General features: G+C 33.0%; 1 protein-coding gene across 1 annotated transcript; it reads right to left on the bottom strand.

The window, feature by feature from the left end:
* Positions 1 to 5907: 5907 nt before the first annotated feature.
* Positions 5908 to 6288, bottom strand: LOC110892799. Its single transcript, XM_022139946.1, has one exon. It carries the CDS (start codon positions 6286 to 6288, stop codon positions 5908 to 5910), a length of 381 nt encoding a protein of 126 aa, XP_021995638.1.
* Between the last annotated feature and the right edge of the window lie 15031 nt (positions 6289 to 21319).

The raw sequence follows: 21319 nt of genomic DNA, 5'->3' as shown, positions 1-21319 counted from the left end.
CTCATCGTCCTAATACTTTCTAAAGTAGAGGTTTAGAAGAAGAAGGATATAGTTCAAGTTTGATTTTTAGAACCTTTTACAGATTTTCTGAATAATTTAATTGATGATTATGTATGTGATTTGTATTTACGAGTGATTTCTTGCTAGGATGTTACACTTCATGGTCTTCATGCTGCAAATCCACGGGTATTAGAAGTAATTTCATTTAGATGTAAGGTTTATATGTATATCTATCATGTTTAGTCTTTGTAATTTCATTTAGATAACTCTTAGAAGTAAGAGATCTGAGTGGTGGACATTATATGACATTGCGATTAACATATATAAAGTTGTAAATTATTTTCTAAATAGTGGATTATAGAATAATTTTCTTGTGGTCCTTTATACTGTGTCCAATTTTGTTTCAAGGTGAGTCTGCATCTTTGGCTGATAGATATGGTCTGCCTATTGGCCCCTCCAATTGCCACAGCCATTTTCCCGAAGAAACAGATGCAATATAGACTATCTCATGGAATAGGTAATACTGATACAGTGATGCACCATATCGCACTTGACTCATTGGCCGGTTTTACACATCGTAGATTGAGCGTAGACGTCAATTAAGGTAGTCTTTGGCATTGTGTATGGAAGCGATTATCAATAAAATTACATGCAATACCTAACATCCCCTAGTCATTGTTGATTATTTCTAGGCCTTGTACTTACCGGTCCGGTGCCTGATTTGTTTTTGTAGAAAATTGGTGGACATACATGAGGACTGACGCTAAAGGTTTGGAGGAGATTTACAAGCTGACCGAGGCTTAAAGGCTGAAAATAGAGGTGTAAAAGACATTCTTAATTACGCAAGTTCAAGAGGCACACATTGAAAAAAAACAGAAGGATAATTCCTGGTAACGTTCTTGAATTTGGCTGATATATTACAGTTGTTCTTCTTGAGGGACCTCTATTCTGGGATTTTAACTATTCGAATGCAATTTCTGATTTATTACAGATGGTAAAAGATTAGTGTTAAGGACAAGTGATTGTTAAGAGCCGGTTCAGATTCAAATCAAAGTGAATTTTAGAAGTTATAAAGATGGTAATTTTGACGTTTTGAGGTCAAACAGAGACATTCAACTCCTTTATTATACTAAGGTCATGAAATATCAATAAAATCTTTTTGATCACAATAAACTTACAAACATAATACAGCTGGGAAAATATTTTTGTGAGGAACTAGTAACAAAATCGACACAACTTTAAAGGTTTGACTTCAAAGTCAAACTATGACTAATGTGTCCCCTGGAATTTTTTTCTTATATATATATTTATATTTTTTAATGAATATATCTATTGTGTGGGGTTCATTGGGGAACACTAAAAAAGTGGGGAACCGGAGAACCCCCCTAGGAACCCTTGGATGAAGTTAATTAATGGCTGAGATCAAATTAGATATTTTAAAGGTAAAAAAGCGGAGGGGTATTTTTGGAATTTTAGAAAAGTATGAATTAGATTATTCTGGACTTCCCGTACATTGCAACCGTCGTCCCCATCACCGGAGATCCGCCGAGCTTTTAGATCTGGTTTTTGAAGACTGTTGTCGTCCCCATCGCCGGAGATCACCTATGATTTCAGATCTTCTTTTTGAAGACTGTCATCATCCGATTTTGCGGAGATCGCCTTTGTTTTCACATCTGCTTTTTGAAGAGTGCTGTTGTCTGCGTCGCCGGAGATCGATTATGATTTTAGATCTGCTTTTTCAAAGACTATTAGGATATCCTAGCCTCTACCGATTTCATCTTAGATCTATGTAGCATCTATGTAACATCTAGGTTTGTTCTAATTTGCACTTTTTCGGATCTGTATTTCCGAAACTGTTTGAAAATCTTAGCGGTTACTGATTTCTTCTTTGATCTCTGGAATTTTATTTTGTAGAATTTAGATCTTAGTTTAAGATATCACATATATACTATTTTCTTTTAATTTTACTTAATTTAGCCTGATTACATGAAATTTATGAGTACTTTTAGATGTTTGTTCATGTGTTGTTGCTTTTTTCAAAAAAAAAAAGGAAAATTGGTTTTTAATAAACCAACCTTTGTCCCGTTGGTAAATAATAATCTTACCTATGTAATTGGTATACAATAATCCTACCTATCAATATGTTGGTAATCAATGAACTTCCGTTAATTTTTTTAACTGGAGTTAGTTTTTAAGTTTTATTTATTACACAAACAGTCCCTGTAGTTGTAATTTACTAGTTTTAACTTATTTATCGCCACACTTTCTCCCTTTGCTTGACGTTTTTTTTTTTACAAAATAGTTAAAACTAGTAAATTATAACTACAGGGTTGTTTGTGTAATAAATAAAACTTAAAAACTAACTTCAGTTAAAAATAATTAACGGAAGTTCATTAAGAACCAACATGTTGATAGGTAGCATTATTGTATACCAATTACGTAGTTAAGATTATTATTTACCAACAGGACAAAGATTGGTTTATTAAAAACCAATTTTCCAAAAAAAAAAATATATTGTTTTAACATGTTAATATTTTTTTAACTTGATTTTATATAGTTTTTTTAAAAATAAAATTAAAACGATATAAAAAGTTAATTAATATTTTTATCAAACACTTGATCATATGTAGGTTTTTTATGTTCATTTTTCAAAATAGGTTTAGTATTCTATTCATTTTATGTTGATATGGAATATGTTATCTCCGGGCAATCAGTCTTCACTTACATCTATATTGTTGACTTGTGTGCAGCAAGGAGAAGGAAAAATTATCATAAAAAAGTTATGAGATACGATTTCAGAACTTGCTTCGAGTATATTACTGGATAACGGTTAGCCTGAGCTTGTTACCATTCATGTTCCAGTGTGTTTCGTTGGATAAATTTTAAGCTTCAGGAGTCTGCGTTTTTTATATTTGCTCAATTGTCACAGTACATTGGCTAGACTTTGATTCTGCATATTAACCATCTTCACGTTGTGTTTTTGCAGTGTTTGACTACATCTCGTAGTTCCAATTTGCGCATTGTCGCCTTAAGTGTTGTGATTAATTTTATTCAGTGTTTAAACTCCGGTGATAGGGATAGGTTTCAAGATCTACTTCTTGCGATGATGACGACTTTGACAGAAGCTTTGAACGGTGGACAAGAGGCCACCGGACAAGAGGCATTGGAGACGTTGATTGAGTTGGCTGGAACTGAACCAAGGTTTTTGAGGTGACAGTTAGTGGAGGTGGTTCAGTCAATGCTGCAGATTGTGGATGCTAAGACGTTAGAAGATACTTCTTTTCTACAAGTTTAATGGTAAGAAAATAGTCGATGTTTGGTCTTATATTTTGAATAATGAAGAAATGTATAGATCAGATAATTCTAAAAGAAGATACTTCTTTTCTACAAGTTTAATGGTAAGATTAATTTTTATATATAATATTTTTGCAAAATATTATTTAATTGTTATTTAATAAATTTTCAATTAGGATAACAAGTTGATAGGTAATGCTGAAGAATTTGAAAAAATATATGAATTGTTTAAAAGAAGACTAGAAGTATTAATGGAAAAGGAGAAGCATCTTTTATCATTTCAGGATATTGATCTGGTATGCATATTTATAATTTTTGAATATTTTTTTTATATACAACAAAGCTTATTTATTGTATAATTTAATTTATATCAGGTCTGTATACCAGTGTTAAGTTCAAAGGATTTCTATTATTTAGTACTCAATTTGAATGATGTATCCCTAATTCTTATGGACAACAAGTGCAAAAATATTGATGATTATGAAAAAGTACCATATACCATAGTAAGTCCGTTATTTATATTTTACTTAAAATTTTATCCTTTTCTTTATTTCTAATATATGAACCTATCAATTGTTTTTTTTTTTCAGGGGAAGTTATTTGGAAAATATCTAAATTCTTTTAAACATAAGAATGCAAAAGAGATATATAAAGTTGAACCAAAGAAAGCTGATTTCAAATGGAGTACTGAAAAAAATCATACAGATTCTGGAGTATTTCTTATGTGTCACATGGATACTTACATGGGAGAAAATATAAAGGAATATCTTTGTGGAATTTTTGCTAAATGTTCGGGTCAAGTAAATCAATTAAAAGTTTTAAGAAGGAAGTATGCGACAAGAATTCTATTATCACAACTGAATTTGAAGAAAGAAGAAATTCTAGTAGAAGCTAATCATTTTCATTGTCTTAGAAAAGAAGAGAAGAACAATATTTTAGATTATGCTATAAAAAACTGGAATAACAGAGGTTTGAAGATGTATTGAATTTTTCTATCAAAAATTTAATTTTTTTAGTTAATGTATTCTTTCAGTTCAATTCTTCAGGACAACTTTTTTTTTTTAAATTATCAGTTTTGACGTTATATTTTCTTAACATGTTAAATAATTGTTTTTAATAACTGCAAAAAAGTATTCTTATAAAGAAAACACTAAAAAAGTGGCGAACCGAGAAACACTCTTAAAAATTAAACTTAACATGTTAAAAAAAACATGTGTTTTGAAGTTAAATTTTCTTAACATGATAAATTATTGTTTTTACTAACTGCAAACAAGTAATCTTATATGCGGATGGTTCATTGGGAAACACTAAAAAACTGGGGAACCGAGGAACACTCTTAAAAATTAAACTTAACATGTTACAAAAAACATGAGTTTTGATATTATATTTTCTTAACATGTTAAATTATTGTTTTTATTAACTGCAAACAAGTAATCTTATATGGGCATGGTTTATTGGGAAACACTAAAATGCTGGGGAACCGAGGAACACTCTTAAAAATTAAACTTAACATGTTAAAAAAACATGAGTTTTGATATTATATTCTCTTAACATGTTAAATCATTGTTTTTACTAACCGCAAACAAGTAATCTTATATGGGTATGGTTTATTCGGAAACACTAAGAAGCTGGGGAACTGAGGAACACTCTTAAAAATTAATCTTAACATGTTAAAAAAACATGAGTTTTGTTGTTATATTTTCATAATATCCAGTTTTTACTAACTGCAAACAAGTAATCTTATAATATACAGGGAGGGTTCATTGGGAAACACTAAAAACGTGGGGAACCAAGTACAATCTTAAAAATTAACATGTTAAAAAAAAATTCTAAATGTTTTTCAATGTAGAAACATTTTAAGAAAAAAAACAAAAAGTAAAATTATTTTAAAAAAAGAGTTAAAAAATATATATATATTATAAAATTAACTTAACATGTTAAAAATATTGTTTTTTTGAAATTTTTTCAGCGGTCTTTTTTTTTTTATAAAAATGGGTATAAACTAATCAAAATAAAAAATAATTTTAACAAGTTAAGTTAAATTTTTTCAAGTGTTCTCCTGTATCCTACTTTTTTTGTGTTCCTCAATGAACCTCACACTATAATACATTTTGTATCTTATTATTATTATAAATTTTATTAATTGCAAGGTAATTTTTGTGTTACCATGGATTCCTAGATCACGAGTGATCCGGGTGAGATTGGAGATACATGACCTTGTAATATTCCACTAAAATTATTTATCATTAATATGAATATTTTCTTAACATGTTAAACAATTGTTTTACTAAATGCGTTCATGTAATCTTATAATAAACATTTCTAAAAGAACTCTTATATTCTAACTTGTCAACTTTTTTTAAATCACACATTGCTAAATATTTTTTCAGACTGTTTCCTTATAAAATACATGTAGAAACATTTAAACATATAAAAACAAATAAAAGAACTTAAAAAAAAGTCATAGTATTTAAACCATAATAATCTCCAAGTCACTACATTAAACCATCATTAAAGATTAAAGATCCATGATTTACAACATAAACGACCATTTCTTTTCTTGCTTTCTTCACATTCCTAATTTCCTTTTTCTTTGTTCTTGTTTTCTTCGGCCTATCTTTCTAATTCCTCATGATACTTTCTACAATTTCTACTATCATGTGTATCTGTGTAAATTCCACATAAATTGCACCTTCGTATGGTCCTCTTTTTCTTTTCAATAGCCTTCTCGCCTGGACCCTTTAATCTTTTGCCTGTACCAGAACCTTTGTTTCTAATTCCAGTTGGATTTTGAATTTCATTTTGTTCTCTAACACGTACTCCAAGCATTGATTCATACCTAGCTTCCTTCGGTAATTTTTCTTGATTTAGCTCTTTAGCTTCTATTTCTGTTCTCATATCCTCTATTTTTTCCACGAACTCTTTAAGTTCAGCTTTATTATTCATCAAAGCCCTTAAACAATAATCAACCGAAGATATTGCTTTGTTAGCCATTTCTTCAACTTCATTATCTGTTTCACTTGATAGAACTTTTTTTTGCCTTACATCTGCAGGAATCAAGTCCTTCGTCCAACGTTTGCATATATACTTTTGAGGAATTTCTTCAATATCACAGTTATTTAAAACATGGAATATATGTTTGCATAGTATTCCAAGTCTCAAAAACATTTGACATGAACATTCAATATTTCCATCTTCTGTATTACGGGTAACCTGAAATTAAAGTTTTAATTTAACATGTTGATTTTAAAAAGTCTTATAAAAACGAAACAAAAAACAATATGAAAAATCTATAAATAAATAACTAAGATGGACTTTATAAAACAAATAATATTTAACATGTTAAATATTTATGAAACTAAAATAAAACTTAAAACAAAAATTTTGTATTTTGTCAACCTCAAATTGATACAAAAAACAATATGAAAAAGCTATACATAAATAACTAAACTTAAACAAAAATTGAAACATACCTTGAATTCATGTATTGGTTCAGTGTTATACATCTGCAAAGGCACTAAGTCATCTTCAACAGGTTGACTTTTTCTCTTTTCTTTTACGATTGTAGTTTCAATTACTCCTTCAGAATTCACAACATTATGAGAACATCTCCAAACAGATTCTTCGATTTCAACTTGAATCAATCTGAATATTGTTCTAGTATATAATTTTGCAGCATGCTTTTCAATATTCAAAGGAGTTTTATACTTTGGAGTTGTGTTTTTTGTTTGATGATCTAGCGTTTCTTGTATATATCATTGTTTGTCCATAGCAGCATCAAATGAAAACATAAATTGTATCAACGTATCTCCATAGTGAGTAAAACTGTTGAAAAATGAATTCTCACTTTCTGATCTTGAAGTTGTTCTCATCAATCCACATAATTCAACATCTTTAAAATAAGATGGAATCCATCGATGTCGAATTTCATACATATCTGACAGCCATTTATTTCCCAACAGATTGTATCTTCCATCAACTCTCTCCATCCCTTCTCAAATTGTTCAGGTCTAGTATAAATACTCCAAACAAGTTTATGAAACTTACTTTTAAACTCAGCATTGTTTTCTACATCTCCACAAACCTAAAAACATTTATTTTAACATGTAAAAAAAATTCAATTGAACATGATATTAATAAATATAAAAAAACTTAAGTTTTACCTTTGTTGGAAGTTTGTTTGTAATGTACCATGTGCAAAGTCTATGTTTTGATTCAGTGAATACTTTTGACACAGCAACTGTTAGTGCAATATCTGTCTATCGCCTCCGTCAATCTATTCCGTAGCAGAAATCGAAGAAACCGAAGAATTTTAAGCTTTTAGGTTACAACTAGTTAAAAAGGGCAAGGTGGCAAACTTGTAAATAAGGAGAAATCCTTATAATCCTTGTGCCTATAAATAGCTCATTAAGTTGTAAAGGTCAAGACTTTTGGAAGACTTGGAGCTCATTTGGAGAATTAGAGATCTAGTTGTAGAGAGAGAAAGTCTCTCTACGTGATTTCCGGCATTGTACACGACGTTATATCAATAGAATCACGTTTTCTTGTACGTTATTGTGTGTTTGGTCACGTACGTTCACGGATTCCGCACGTCGAACTTACGTTACGCAATCGAACGGTGTGAAAACCGGTCCTACAAGTGGTATCAGAGCTAGGAGCTCGATTGCTTGATCAAACACATCGTTTTCGTACCAGATTTCAGCTGAATTAGATCCGATTTCATCTATTTCTTCATCTTCTACTTATTTTTCACGTTTTTCACTGAAATTCATCAAATTGAACAGGTTTTCATGGTCCGTTTCGTCTGATTTTTGGATATGTTGTGCGTCTAGACCTGATCTACAACCCTACCAAGTTTCAGATCGAAACTCCAAGTCGTTTAGGAGTAATCGCGATTTTTTGGTCCGATTTCGCATCATACGATCAGATCATTGAGGACCGCTTTTGTGAACAACTAATGGGTCGCTTATACGAACAAGTGTATGGTTCGCTCAAACAAACAGGTCGGATCGCTCATAGGGCAATTGGTATGAACCGCTCTTAAGACAATTTTATGGTCCGCTCATTGTGACAAGTGTGGTCCGCTCCAAAGGTTTCAATTGTGGTTCGCTTTTTAGTCAAATATAACAGGCTTGCTGATATGTCACATGTTGGTTCGCTCATTAGTCATTTTCTTCACGTGGTAGTTCTGATTACTAAAGGTTGTCGGCCATTGTTATAAAGTCACCGCCCAAATACACTTATCGGTTCAATTAAAATTGATTGATGGTTGGTTAGTTGTTGTTGTTAAATACACCGACCCACTTACAAAATGTGGTCCAATACAGCTTTTTGTTCACCGATCATTAAAGCACCGCCCATTAGTGCACCGCCCAATCACGGTTGTTGAATTGTTGTTTGTGCAGCCCATTTGGCCCAATCACGTTGGTTGTGGCATGTGACTATTCTGTTCGAAGTGTATTGCCACCCATGTGCACCACCGCCCAAGACCTACTTATTGAGGTCCAATCATAGTGTAAACACCGCCCATTAATTGAAGTCATAATTTGGCCCAATCCCAGCCCAACATCACCGTCCATTTTAATAACTAAGGCCTAATCACAATTTGTTGTGTTTGAGAGTTTTATATTTTTTTAACTGATCATTTGTTAGTGTGGTTGCAGGAGATTCGAAGTGTTTTTACAAGGAGCAAATATCAAGACATTGAAATTTTGTGGACTTCGAACTTAAATAAAACTTTAATCACATCACTTAACAAAGAAAGTGTGATGAAAATGTTTGATGAACAAGAAAACATTAAACTTGAAAAATCAAACGATTGGTATGGTGATAGTTATCTTAAATCAAAGGAGGTCGTGCTTGAAAGATTCAAATATTTTATGCGTAAGGAACATGAGAATTTTAAAAAACTGGAAATGCGATATGATGATTTACTTTCCGGTTTGAGAATGCATTATGTAAAAATTTCAGACGCTGAACTGAAATCTAAGTTTGAAGATGCATTACCTTTAGAGTGGGATGAATTTGTGTGTAAGGTGAAAAAGGATTCTAGGTTCTCAAAATTTAGTTCAAGAGAGTTCATTGGAGAGCTTAGAACACAAAATTGTGAAATTGAAAAGAAAAAGAAAGAGTTGATAGTGAAGTTAGAAAAGAACTTAGAAAATATAGATTTGAATGTGATTGTTTAAATGAAAAAACGAATTGATGTGTATCTTGCAGAAAAAAAGAGTATGAGATACGATATTAAGAGGGGTTGTTATATTGATAAAAATTCGAATCCTCTTGATTTTGTTAAACTTTTTTGTGCAGGTACATATGAAAAGATGAATGAAGATGGTTTGAAATGCAAAAAATCAGAAACAGACAATGTCAAACTTCTGAAGGATGTAGAGAGTTTGACATTGGAAAACAAAAATTTGAAGATCGAAAAGAAAGCTGATGAAGAACAGATTCTGGGTTTACGTTCAAACTGTGAAAAATTGAAATCTGATAATGACCAACTTTTAAAGAGTCTTGAGAGTTTGTCATTAGAAAACAACAATTTTAAAAAATTGGAAAATGATTTCAAAAGTCAAATAAAGATTTTACAAGACGAGAGAGATATTTTTGGCAAGAATAATTTGGAAAAACAAAGCGAAATAAACTCTCATCTTGCTAAAATTATTCGACTTGAGCATGAAGCTGAAGATGCTCAAAAGAAAATTGCTGAGTTTGAAAAAGATTTTGAAGGCAAAAGAAAATCTTCAGAAAATGAAGAGTTCTGGATAAAATTGGAAAACAAAAATCTGAAAGAGAATGAAGCAAGATTACAAGAACAGTTAAAAGTCTTGGAAAATGAAAAATCTGTTCTTGAAAATCTTAAAATTGAAAATGAAAAATCAATCAAGTCTCATCTTGAAAGAATATCTCAGCTTGAAGATGAAGCTGAGAATTCAAGGATCAAGATTGATGAACTTGAAACGAAATTGAAAGGTTTTGTGACTTCATCAGACTGGTTGAATTTTCCCTGTCCAAAACCGATCAATTCTGTTCCAATAAGTGACAAGGTCACAAATTTTGACAAAGTCAAAATTGAAGATTGTGATGACAAATCTGATGATGAAAAAGAAAACGAAGAAAAAAGAAAAACATTTTTGAAATTAAATGAAATGTTTAAAAATACTGTTTTACATTCTACTGAGAAAGGTGAATGCTCAACGCAAAAACCTGTAAAGAAGAATGTGGAACAGAAACAAAAAGATAAAAATTTGATAAATTCTAAAAAGGATAATAAAAGCTCATCAGATCAATCATCCAATCGTAATAAAAAATTACAAAAATTTAAAAATGAAAACTTACAAAATGTTGGTAATAAGTGGTGCAGGTTTGACCACAGTGCTTCAAAGCCAAATCCAACATTGAGGAGGAGTACAGATTACCACAAATCCAGACAGTGTTATGATCTGAGCATTTGGGGTGAAGGTGATATATGGTATGATAACAGAGTGTGTTACTCTTGTGGAGTTAGAGGTCACATTGTTGTTAACTGCCTGAATTGGAGTTATGAAACGCGAAGATGCTTTAACTGCCAAATTCGAGGACACATTGCCAGAGATTGCCCAAGGAGATCGATGGGAAGATCGAGGGCTGAATCTCAAAGAATGGCAAAGAAGACAGTCAATGTCAAGCCCAACGAACAGAAGGTTCAGGAACCTAAAGTTCAGGAAGCAAAAGTAAAACTTTCTCAGGGGCAAAAAGACAGACTGCGAAAGAAGAGTAAGAAGGCCAGAGAGTATCTGGAGAAGATTTTGTCCTCGGGTTCTTCAGTTGGTAAGAATAAGAGTACTGATGAATCGCTTCAATCGACTTCAAAGTCAAACAAGCCGAGTTCATCAGTTACAAATTTGAGGACAATAGAGAAAAAGGAGAAAAACAAACATGTCGGCGATGAATCTGACAGATCAAAGTCAGACAAGCCACACTCAGGCAATGATTCCGGTTTGACAAAATCAGAAGAGCCAGTTGTTGAGGTAAAAATTATCAAACCCAAGGCTGGTCAGGCTTGGGTGAATCTTTTCAAATGAAAAACCCTGACTTGCCGGAGTTCCCAGGTTGGTAAGCGTGGAACATGAATCGGCATATTTCTTGAGAAATTTCACTCTGGTGATTTTTCGTCTTACATGTGGTAAATCAGGGACATTAAGTTGTACTTGATTTTCTACAAGTGATGTTTGAGATTAAAGGAAAACAATGTGATGAAATAACCCTGAATTTGTCATGACACACAAAACTAATTTTCCGGAAAAACCATTTTGATTAAAACAAACTTAAGTATTTTGAAATCTAAATGGGAAAATAGTTTGTTGTCAGGGGGAGTTCTGATTGTTTATGCCAAAATGAATGGCGAATTGAAGTGATTCGATATCAGTTTGTTATCTTATTTGTACAGTTTTCAAATTTTCCTTGAAAATCAAAATTGAAACATATTTTGATTTTAGGGGGAGAAAAATTTTAAAAAATTTTGAAAATTTGAAAATTCCAAAAACATTGAAAAAGCAAAAATGAGTTTTGTTGATAAAAGAGGAAATGATAGTACATCAGTGGACTATCACAGCACGCTAAGGAAATGAATTGTCAAATGTGATAAACGGTCTCACTGATGATGTGACGATAGGTTTTCATACATTTAGTAGATATATTCGGGATATAAACATAAAATTTCAAACTTGCGAAATTTGTGGGGAACACTACTTGGATATATAGGTAACCCCTGAAATCTCGTTTGAAAGGTCTCGTATTCTGATATACTAGGTGTTTATACTCTATGATGTCTGGGGTATTATTCCGGGACTTCTGCTGGACGGTAGTTCTGACCTAGTCCCTGGCTAATACTTTCACCAAAATGCTTGAAACATAGCATAAAGCCCTCAGCTGATTAGACAATAAAATTGATAATCATCTGTTGTAGCTGAAAAGATCCTCTAAAGGGGACACACTGCTAAGTCGAAGCTGATATCTCTCTGCTGAACGGAAGTTCTGACCTGAGATCCCTCAGTTCTCGCATTTAATCCCTAATTTATGTACAGACATCATTGTAGTATTCTTGCCTGTAAGACTGAATATTGAGATTCTGGATACGGGAGTATATTCAAGAGGTGGGACACATGAATTGAGCTAAGTTCCTAAAACATCTAAATTGTATCCTGAATAGATTGAAAATTGTGTGAAAATTTAAGAGGACAACTATATCGTCAATCGAGGTGAATCATTTAGAACTTAAAATGATTAAAGCTTAACGGTGCTAGTGATTTGTCTCAAGAACTGATATGATCCTCTTACACAAACTCACAAAAATATTATTTGTATATATTTGTTTACTGCATTTCATTCAAAAACAAAAATCCAAAAAGATTTTCGGAGTGTTTTAGCATAAATTTTTTGAAAAGTCAAAAAGATTTTCGACAACTGATTTTGAAGAACTGATATTCAAAATTCGAGGGATAATCATGATGAACAGGTTTGGGAGAATATGTTGAAAACTTTAAATGACTTATATAAATGGTTTGAAAGATTGTGTATTTGGTTAATCAAGGTCATTTATTTGAACTTGATGTAACTAATATGTTTGTTGAAAATGATATCTACCAGTAAGTTTACTAAATTCAATTGTTATAAATTTGTGAAACTTATGGTGAGGTAAAGGATATGCAGGTTAACCAGGTTTCAAATCCTGAGCAGATGCAGAACAAAGCCAGGAATTGATCCTGAACTTGTGAAACGATGAAAGCCAGACTACGATCCCGACAGCTGAGTCTAAGGGGGAGTCTGAAGACGAGCTCAAGGCAAACGAAAGCGTGCAAAGAGCCAGGTATTATTCCTGGAGGAGCTTGTATATGGAAATCCAGGTGCCGATCCCAAAAGCACGGAAGCTTGACGAAAGGGGGAGCCTGAAGACAGATCCACGGGGATTCTGTTCGAGAGAGAGAAAGAGAAGGCGCTACGAGATTGACTACGACAATATCCAAGGGGGAGTCTGTTAGTGCAATATCTGTCTATCGCCTCCGTCAATCTATTCCGTAGCAGAAATCGAAGAAACCGAAGAATTTTAAGCTTTTAGGTTACAACTAGTTAAAAAGGGCAAGGTGGCAAACTTGTAAATAAGGAGAAATCCTTATAATCCTTGTGCCTATAAATAGCTCATTAAGTTGTAAAGGTCAAGACTTTTGGAAGACTTGGAGCTCATTTGGAGAATTAGAGATCTAGTTGTAGAGAGAGAAAGTCTAGAGAGAGAAAGTCTCTCTACGTGATTCCCGGCATTGTACACGACGTTATATCAATAGAATCACGTTTTCTTGTACGTTATTGTGTGTTCGGTCACGTACGTTCACAGATTCCGCACGTCGAACTTACGTTACGCAATCGAACGGTGTGAAAACCGGTCCTACAGCAACCTTCATTGCCGGATCTTGATCCGTAACAATTATGTTTGGTTGTTTTTTGAATGCTTTCAGAAAACTTTCTAGCAGAAATGTAAATGATTCAATATTTTCTTTTGCAATCATCCCAGCTCCAATCGTAACACATTTCCTATGATTATCCATACCAGTAAACGGTACAAAAACCATACAATACCTGAAACAATTAAAAAAATAATATTAAAAATTAAATTAAAATTCAATAAATATTTAATATAAAAAATATAACAAACCTGTTTGTCCTATAAGTTGCATCAAAAGATATAATATCACCAAACGCTTCATAATTGCATTTTGCAGTTTCATCAGCCCAAAAGAAAGCAGACAATTCACTGTTTTCTAACTTATATTAAAATGAGAAATTATGCAAATGTTCTCTTCTTCCTTCCATTTTATCCTTTAACATTTGAGCATCATTCTCACCAATAAAAACATTAAGTTTCCTTCTGCAATTTTTAAAATCTGTTATTGTTCCATGCACAAGATATCTAGAACCTCTAATACTGCTTAATACGTTATGAGCACGTGTTGCTCCTATATTATTTGAAGCAACCCTATGAATGAATTTTTCTTCCATGTCATCCAATTTCCTTCTTTTTCTTAACAAATGCTTGTATTCTTAAGAAACTAACTCATGATTATGTCTATCTTCAAAATTATAAAGCATATAACAATCTTTTTCATCACATAATCTAAATCTCACTCTAGCTTTACAATCTGTCTTTTGAACATTGGAGTTTCTTTTCTGTTTACCACGATCTTTTTCATCCAACGTATCAACACTAACATTTTTAGGAGCGAATGCTTTGTTGCAAAGTATATATTTTATTTTAATATTTCCATCTTTATCGTGCTTTTGTGTAGACAATCTGGTATCAAAACCACATTTTTCTGCATATTCTGTATATGCTTGAATTGCACTCTCTAAGGTTTTGAACTTTTGACCAATAGAGAGTGTCACACCCCCAAAATACCACTTAGGGAGTGTCCCTGATAGGCGTGTGACGTACCAGCAATGAGCCACTAATTACATAGAACCCATACATGTTTCTAAAATAAAGTTCTTGATTATTAATAAAACACCATCCAAGTTAAAAAAAAAACCAAAATATTCAGCGGAAGCAAAATTAAACGAAGTTAAATAGTTTATAAACGAATATATAGTATCAAGAAATCAATAGCATTAATTCCCCCAGTCGACCCATGACCTCTCCAGCTACTCCAGACAGCAAGTTCCAATGCAAACAGCTAAAGACCTACAAGCATGCAAACAAGTGTGTCAGACGACGCTGGTGAGTTCAAAGTTTTGTTACCGTGTTTAGTTACCAGATACATGTATAAAACAGTTTATCAAGTTGATTTGATGTTGTTATTAACTCGATTACCGAAATGGCTACAATATGTGTTTGCCCAACCCCAATGTCTCTATCAAAACATTGGTCATGGTTTAAGGAAATTAGTTCACGCCCGACCACCCTGGTACAGTGTGAGGGTGCCAAACCTAATAGCGCTATCAACTAATAACCTCGTTGCCTCCCGGCAACCGTCGGTAGATGTAAGGGGTCTTATATGATAGATACTGAGTAATAATAACAAACAACCCAATGAACTAGCATTCCTCCCTGGAACGTTATCCGATATCCCTCCTGGGATGCATGCTTGGAAAAAGAGCAGTGAACTCACCTTAGGTTTGCTCGGTAAGAATAGGTATTCGTTTACGTTCACAGTTGGTTAATTAATCCCTATTGCGGTTACCAGAGTTAGTTAATTTCATGTACACGTAAAATACGCGTTCTTTGCATTTATCATACAGGTTACAGATAACAGCACTTATGTTAACACACAGATCGTAACAAGCAGTTGAATCAGACAATACAAGTTTCTATCAGGCTATACCACAAGTGGTTTCGTTCACAATTAACTTTACGCGTCCCAGCTCTAAAACAGTTCTATAATCACATTTAACATTATAACACATCATCAATTAACCACATAACAGATTAGCACTAGGGACTTTGGGTCACGTATCAACACCCATCACCAATAAATATTCCACATATGAATAGGGTCCGTATAACCATTCGGTCCGCCTAGGTCCGGTCAACCATCCGCGGTCTAATCAACCAAACAAACTTGTTTCCCTTGTTTGAGAACCAACCGGCCCAGTCCAAGTAAGTGTGTATAAGGTCCATTAATCGGCCCTAGGCTTACACCCGCTACATGTGCAGCCCACTGCACAGTTCCTGGCCCAATGGACTTGTATATTACGGTTACTAGCAATTATCATTTAGAATAGAGTTAATTACTGTTTTCGTCCCTGAGGTTTGTCAAAAATAACGGTTTCAGTCCATTAGTTTAAAAATTGCGATTTCAGTCCCATAGTTTCATTTTCGTAACCATTTCAGTCCACTAACTTAACTCCATCCATTTATTTTGTTAACTTTGAGTTAACTAACTAATTCAGGGACGGTTTGCGTCAGTTTTAGAAACACAGGGACTTAAGTGTAAACTCTAAAACATTAAAACAAAAAAATAGTAAATTCCAAAAAATCAAAAAAATACCAAAAAACCAAACAAATTCCAAAAAATTCTAAAAAATAATAAAAATTCTAAAAAATCATAAGAATTCTAAAAAAATCTAAAAAATCCAAAAAATCCGTTTCGGAGCAAACTGTTTCGAACCCGAACCGTTTCGAGCTGAACCGTCCGTACCGTTTCGACCCGAACCGTTTCGAGCTGAACCGTTTCGACGCGAACCGTTTCGACCCCTACCGTTTCGAGCCGAACCGTTTTGACCCGTACCGTTTCGAAGCCGAACCGTTTTGAGCTGAACCGTTTCGAACCGAACCGTTTCGACCAGTACCGTTTCGAAGCCGAACCGTTTCAAGCCGTACCGTTTCGAACCGAACCGTGCCGTTTTGAACCGAACCGTTTCGAGCTGAACCGTTTCGAACCGAACCGTGCCGTATCGAACCGAATCGTTTCGAGCTGAACCGTATCTAACCGTACTGTTTCGACCCGAACCGTTTCAAAGTCGTACCGTTTCGAAGCCGAACCGTTTCGGTTCGATACGACACGGTTCGGGTCGAAACGGTACAGCTTGAAACAGTTTGGTTCGATACGGCACGGTTCGGTTCGAAACGGTTCAGCTCGAAACGGTTCGGTTCGAAACGACACAGTTCGGTTCGAAACGGTATGGCTTGAAACGGTTCGGCTTCGAACCGGTTCGGTTCGAAACGGTTCAGATCGAAACGGTTCGGCTTCGAAACGGTACGGGTCGAAACGGTTCGGCTCAAAACGGTACGGTTGAAACGGTTCGCGTCAAAACGGTTCAGCTCGAAACGGTTCCGGTCGAAACGGTACGGACGGTTCAGCTCGAAACGGTTCGGGTCGAAACGGTACGGGTCGAAACGGTTCGCGTCGAAACGGTTAAGCTCGAAACGGTTCGGGTTCGAAACAGTTCGCGCCGAAACGGATTTTTTGGATTTTTTAGAATTTTTATTATTTTTTAGATTTTTTTGGAATTTGTTTGGTTTTTTTGGAATGTTTTTTATTTTTGGAATTTACTATTTTTTTGTTTTAATGTTTTAGAGTTTACACTTAAGTCCATGTGTTTCTAAAACTGACGCAAACCGTCCCTGAATTAGTTAGTTACCTCAATGTTAACAAAATAAATGGATGGAGTTAAGTTAGTGGACTGAAATGGTTACGAAAATGAAACTAATGGACTGAAATCGCAATTTTTAAACTAATGGACTGAAACCGTTATTTTTGACAAACCTCAGGGACGAAAACAGTAATTAACTCTTTAGAATAATTAACGTAATCATTCTTTTAATCATCGGCCCACACTTCCAAACGAGGTGGCCCAACTGTTCACATTTGTTTATTAGTCCGAATCCTATTCTTGATTCATTGTATGGTTATTTCAATAATTGACACTTTCCACATACCATTTGCAACCACTATGTCATCACATATCATCTCATTCGTTACAAAAGAGGAATCGATCAACTGGTGTTATCATTCTGTTAACATATGGTAGCATGCAAATGGGTAACCAATCAGCAATAAATTTGTTCACACAAGCAGCCCCTTTTATGAAGCATCAAGCCTAAACTTAATTGGCCTAATTATGTGTGTGTGTCTAATAGATGTGTGTGGCCCACTCAAAAACCCATCAAACAACTCTATAATTCATTCAACCAATTATTAACTCAAACCATAGATATGTAATCTGCTAAGATGTTCGGCCCAAACAAATTAACTATCATTCTTAGCATTCAGTAGTCTAATTCCATGCAACTAGCAATCCAAATTCACATAGCACAATATCCTAAGCATGCTGAGCGATCAGTTAATTGCCATTCACTTTCATGAACATCAACACATTGAATATTATCCTATCAAGATCATTAAAGTTCCCTAGTGACACACAAACCGTCATCGATCATACCACACATATAAAACAAAGTTAAGCAAGAATTATCAGATCGTAATATGCATATAAGACAAGATTATCAAAAGTCACAGTCAAGTAATTCAGGTCCGAACAACCCCACACATACTTATTAATAAGCTATTTCGATTAACACTATGCCATGTTAACCATCAATCCCTAATTGCGCAACCGAGACATCGATCATCATATAATAATTGTGTATGACTAGAATTGATACAGTTTATAAGCAGCCCTAAGATCATGCTTGGATTCTACCCATATTCACAAATCATGCGTAACAATATAATTATTTCTACAACTATGAGATGAGGGAAACGTACCTAATCAAAAGCTTATGATTAGCACAGAAGGTTACGAAAGAGAGGGCGTTACCCACTGCCGTTCGATAGTTTGTTAAGGGAGTAGGGTTTGTTGTTATGATTTGGAGGTTAACAAGATATTACGTACATGAGCCTAATATAAAGATAACAATTAAATCAAATAAACCAAGTTGGGCCGATCACAAGATTATTTCGGTTACACTCTTTTGGGCCATGCCAATATTCATTCACACAAGGAACCATCAAACACACTAGGGACTAGCTGAACTCATGAGATTTAGTTGGGTCGATACAGTGAGTGTTTGTAAGGTGTAGATATAAAGCCCAAGATACACGCGGCCCAATTAACTTCCAATAAGTTATTTAATTGAGTTATAAAACGTTTAGTTTAACAGAGTCGAGATCCCAAATTACACGTCACTGACCTTGAAAGCTCGGGTTGTTACATCATCCCCAACTTGAAAAGAAATTTCGTCCCGAAATTTGACAAGTAACCACAGAGGAGTGAAGCGAGAAATCAAGATTGTTGCAGATTCTGCTCGGTATCACAGACAGTCTATTTTCTTCTGGCCCATTTGGTACCCAAAATAAAGATCCATGAGGAGTGCTACTTGCATAACTGTTGTAAAATTCACTTGTTGAGATATAATTAGATGCTGAAAAGAAAAAAAAGGAAAATCAAAACATATATATATATATATATATATATATATATATATAATTTTAAACATAATGATATTAATAACAATAATAATTATAAGACAGAGAGAAAAAATTTTAATACCCTCACCTTCAAATTCACTTGGTCCTTCACTTGTACTTATACTTGGTCCTACTATAAGATTATCATTCATTCCATCCATTTTGAATTTTCAATGTAACCTTTATAAAACAAAAGTTATAAGGTTAAATTCTTAACATCTTAAATATTTATTTAACATTTTAAATATTTATCATTCATTAAATCCATTTTAAGTTTCAATGAACCTTTGTAACAAAAATAAAAGGCAACTTCTCAACATGTTAAATATTATAATATAAATCAGTTAAAATAAATGACAAACAACTTGTGTAATTTTTAATCTTTACATTTAATATCTTACTTAGACGCAGATAAATATTTTCTTAACATGTTAAATAAATGTTTTTACTAACTGCATAGACGTAACCTTATAATATAAATCAGTAAAATTAAATGACAAACAACCTATGAAAGTTTTAAACTTCACATTTGATATCTGATATAAGCATAACAAGTTATATTGATAAACTAATATGTTAGTTTTTATTAATCGCAAGGTACGTCTTGTGTCACCATGGTTTCCTAGATCAACAGTGATCTGGGTGAGATCAGAGATACATCACGTCGTAGAAGGTTAGGAGCTTTCCCGACAATATACAATTGCGAATAATTATAAATAATACAAAATATTTTCTTAACATATTAAATAAATGACAAACAACCTATGCAAGTTTTAAATTTTACATTTGATATCTGATATAAAGCACAACAAGGTATATTAAAAAGCTATATTCTGAACATGTTAACTATAACAAAAAGCAGATAAATATTTTCTTAACATGTTAAATAAATGTTTTTACTAACTACATACATGTAATCTTAGAACACAAATCACTTAAATTAAATGACAAACAACCTATGCAAGTTTTAAAATTTACATTTGATATCTGATATAAGCAGAACAAGTTATATTAAAAAGTTATATTCTTATCATGTTAACTATATTAAAAAGCACATAAATATTTTCTTAACATGTTAAATAAATGTTTTTTACTAAATGCATAGACGTAACCTTATAATATAAATCAGTAAAATTAAATGACAAACAATCTATGAAAGTTTTAAACTTCACATTTGATATCTGATATAAGTAGAACAAGTTATAGTGGTAAACTAATATTTTAGTTTTTATTAATCGCAAGGTACGTCTTGTGTCACTAAGGTTTCCTAGATCACCAGTGAACTGGGTGAGATTAGAGATACATCACCTCGTAGAAGGTTAGAAGCTTTCCCGACAATATACCATTGCGAATAATTATAAACAATACAGAATATTTTCTTAACATGTTAAATAAATGTTTCTACTAACTGCATACGTGTAATCATATAATATAAATCACTTAAATTAAATGACAAACAACCTATGTTAGTTTTAAATTTTACATTTGATATCCGATATAAGAAGAACAAGTTATATTAAAAAGCTATATTCTGAACATGTTAACTATAATAAAAAGCAGATAAATATTTTCTTAACATGTTAAATAAATGTTTTTACTAACTACATACATGTAATCTTAGAACACAAATCACTTAAATTAAATGACAAACAACCTATGCAAGTTTTAAAATTTACATTTGATATCTGATATAAGCAGAACAAGTTATATTAAAAAGTTATATTCTTATCATGTTAACTATATTAAAAAGCACATAAATATTTTCTTAACATGTTAAATAAATGTTTTTTACTAACTGCATAGACGTAACCTTATAATATAAATCAGAAAAATTAAATGACAAACAACCTATGAAAGTTTTAAACTTCACATTTGATATCTGATTTAAGCAGAACAAGTTATAGTGATAAACTAATATTTTAGTTTTTATTAATCGCAAGGTACGTCTTGTGTCACTAAGGTTTCCTAGATCACCAGCGATTTGGGTGAGATCAGAGATACATCACCTTGTAGAAGGTTAGGAGCTTTCCTGACAATATACCATTGTGAATAATTATAACAATACATAATATTTTCTTAACATGTTA

This window comes from Helianthus annuus, chromosome 12 (assembly GCF_002127325.2).
Source record: "Helianthus annuus cultivar XRQ/B chromosome 12, HanXRQr2.0-SUNRISE, whole genome shotgun sequence".
Lineage (NCBI taxonomy): Eukaryota > Viridiplantae > Streptophyta > Magnoliopsida > Asterales > Asteraceae > Helianthus > Helianthus annuus.
This window is presented reverse-complemented; position numbering and strand designations above follow the sequence as displayed.

Excerpts from the sequence above, each read along its gene's own strand:
- LOC110892799 (XM_022139946.1), bottom strand. The coding sequence starts at position 6,288 with ATGGCTAACAAAGCAATATCTTCGGTTGATTATTGTTTAAGGGCTTTG.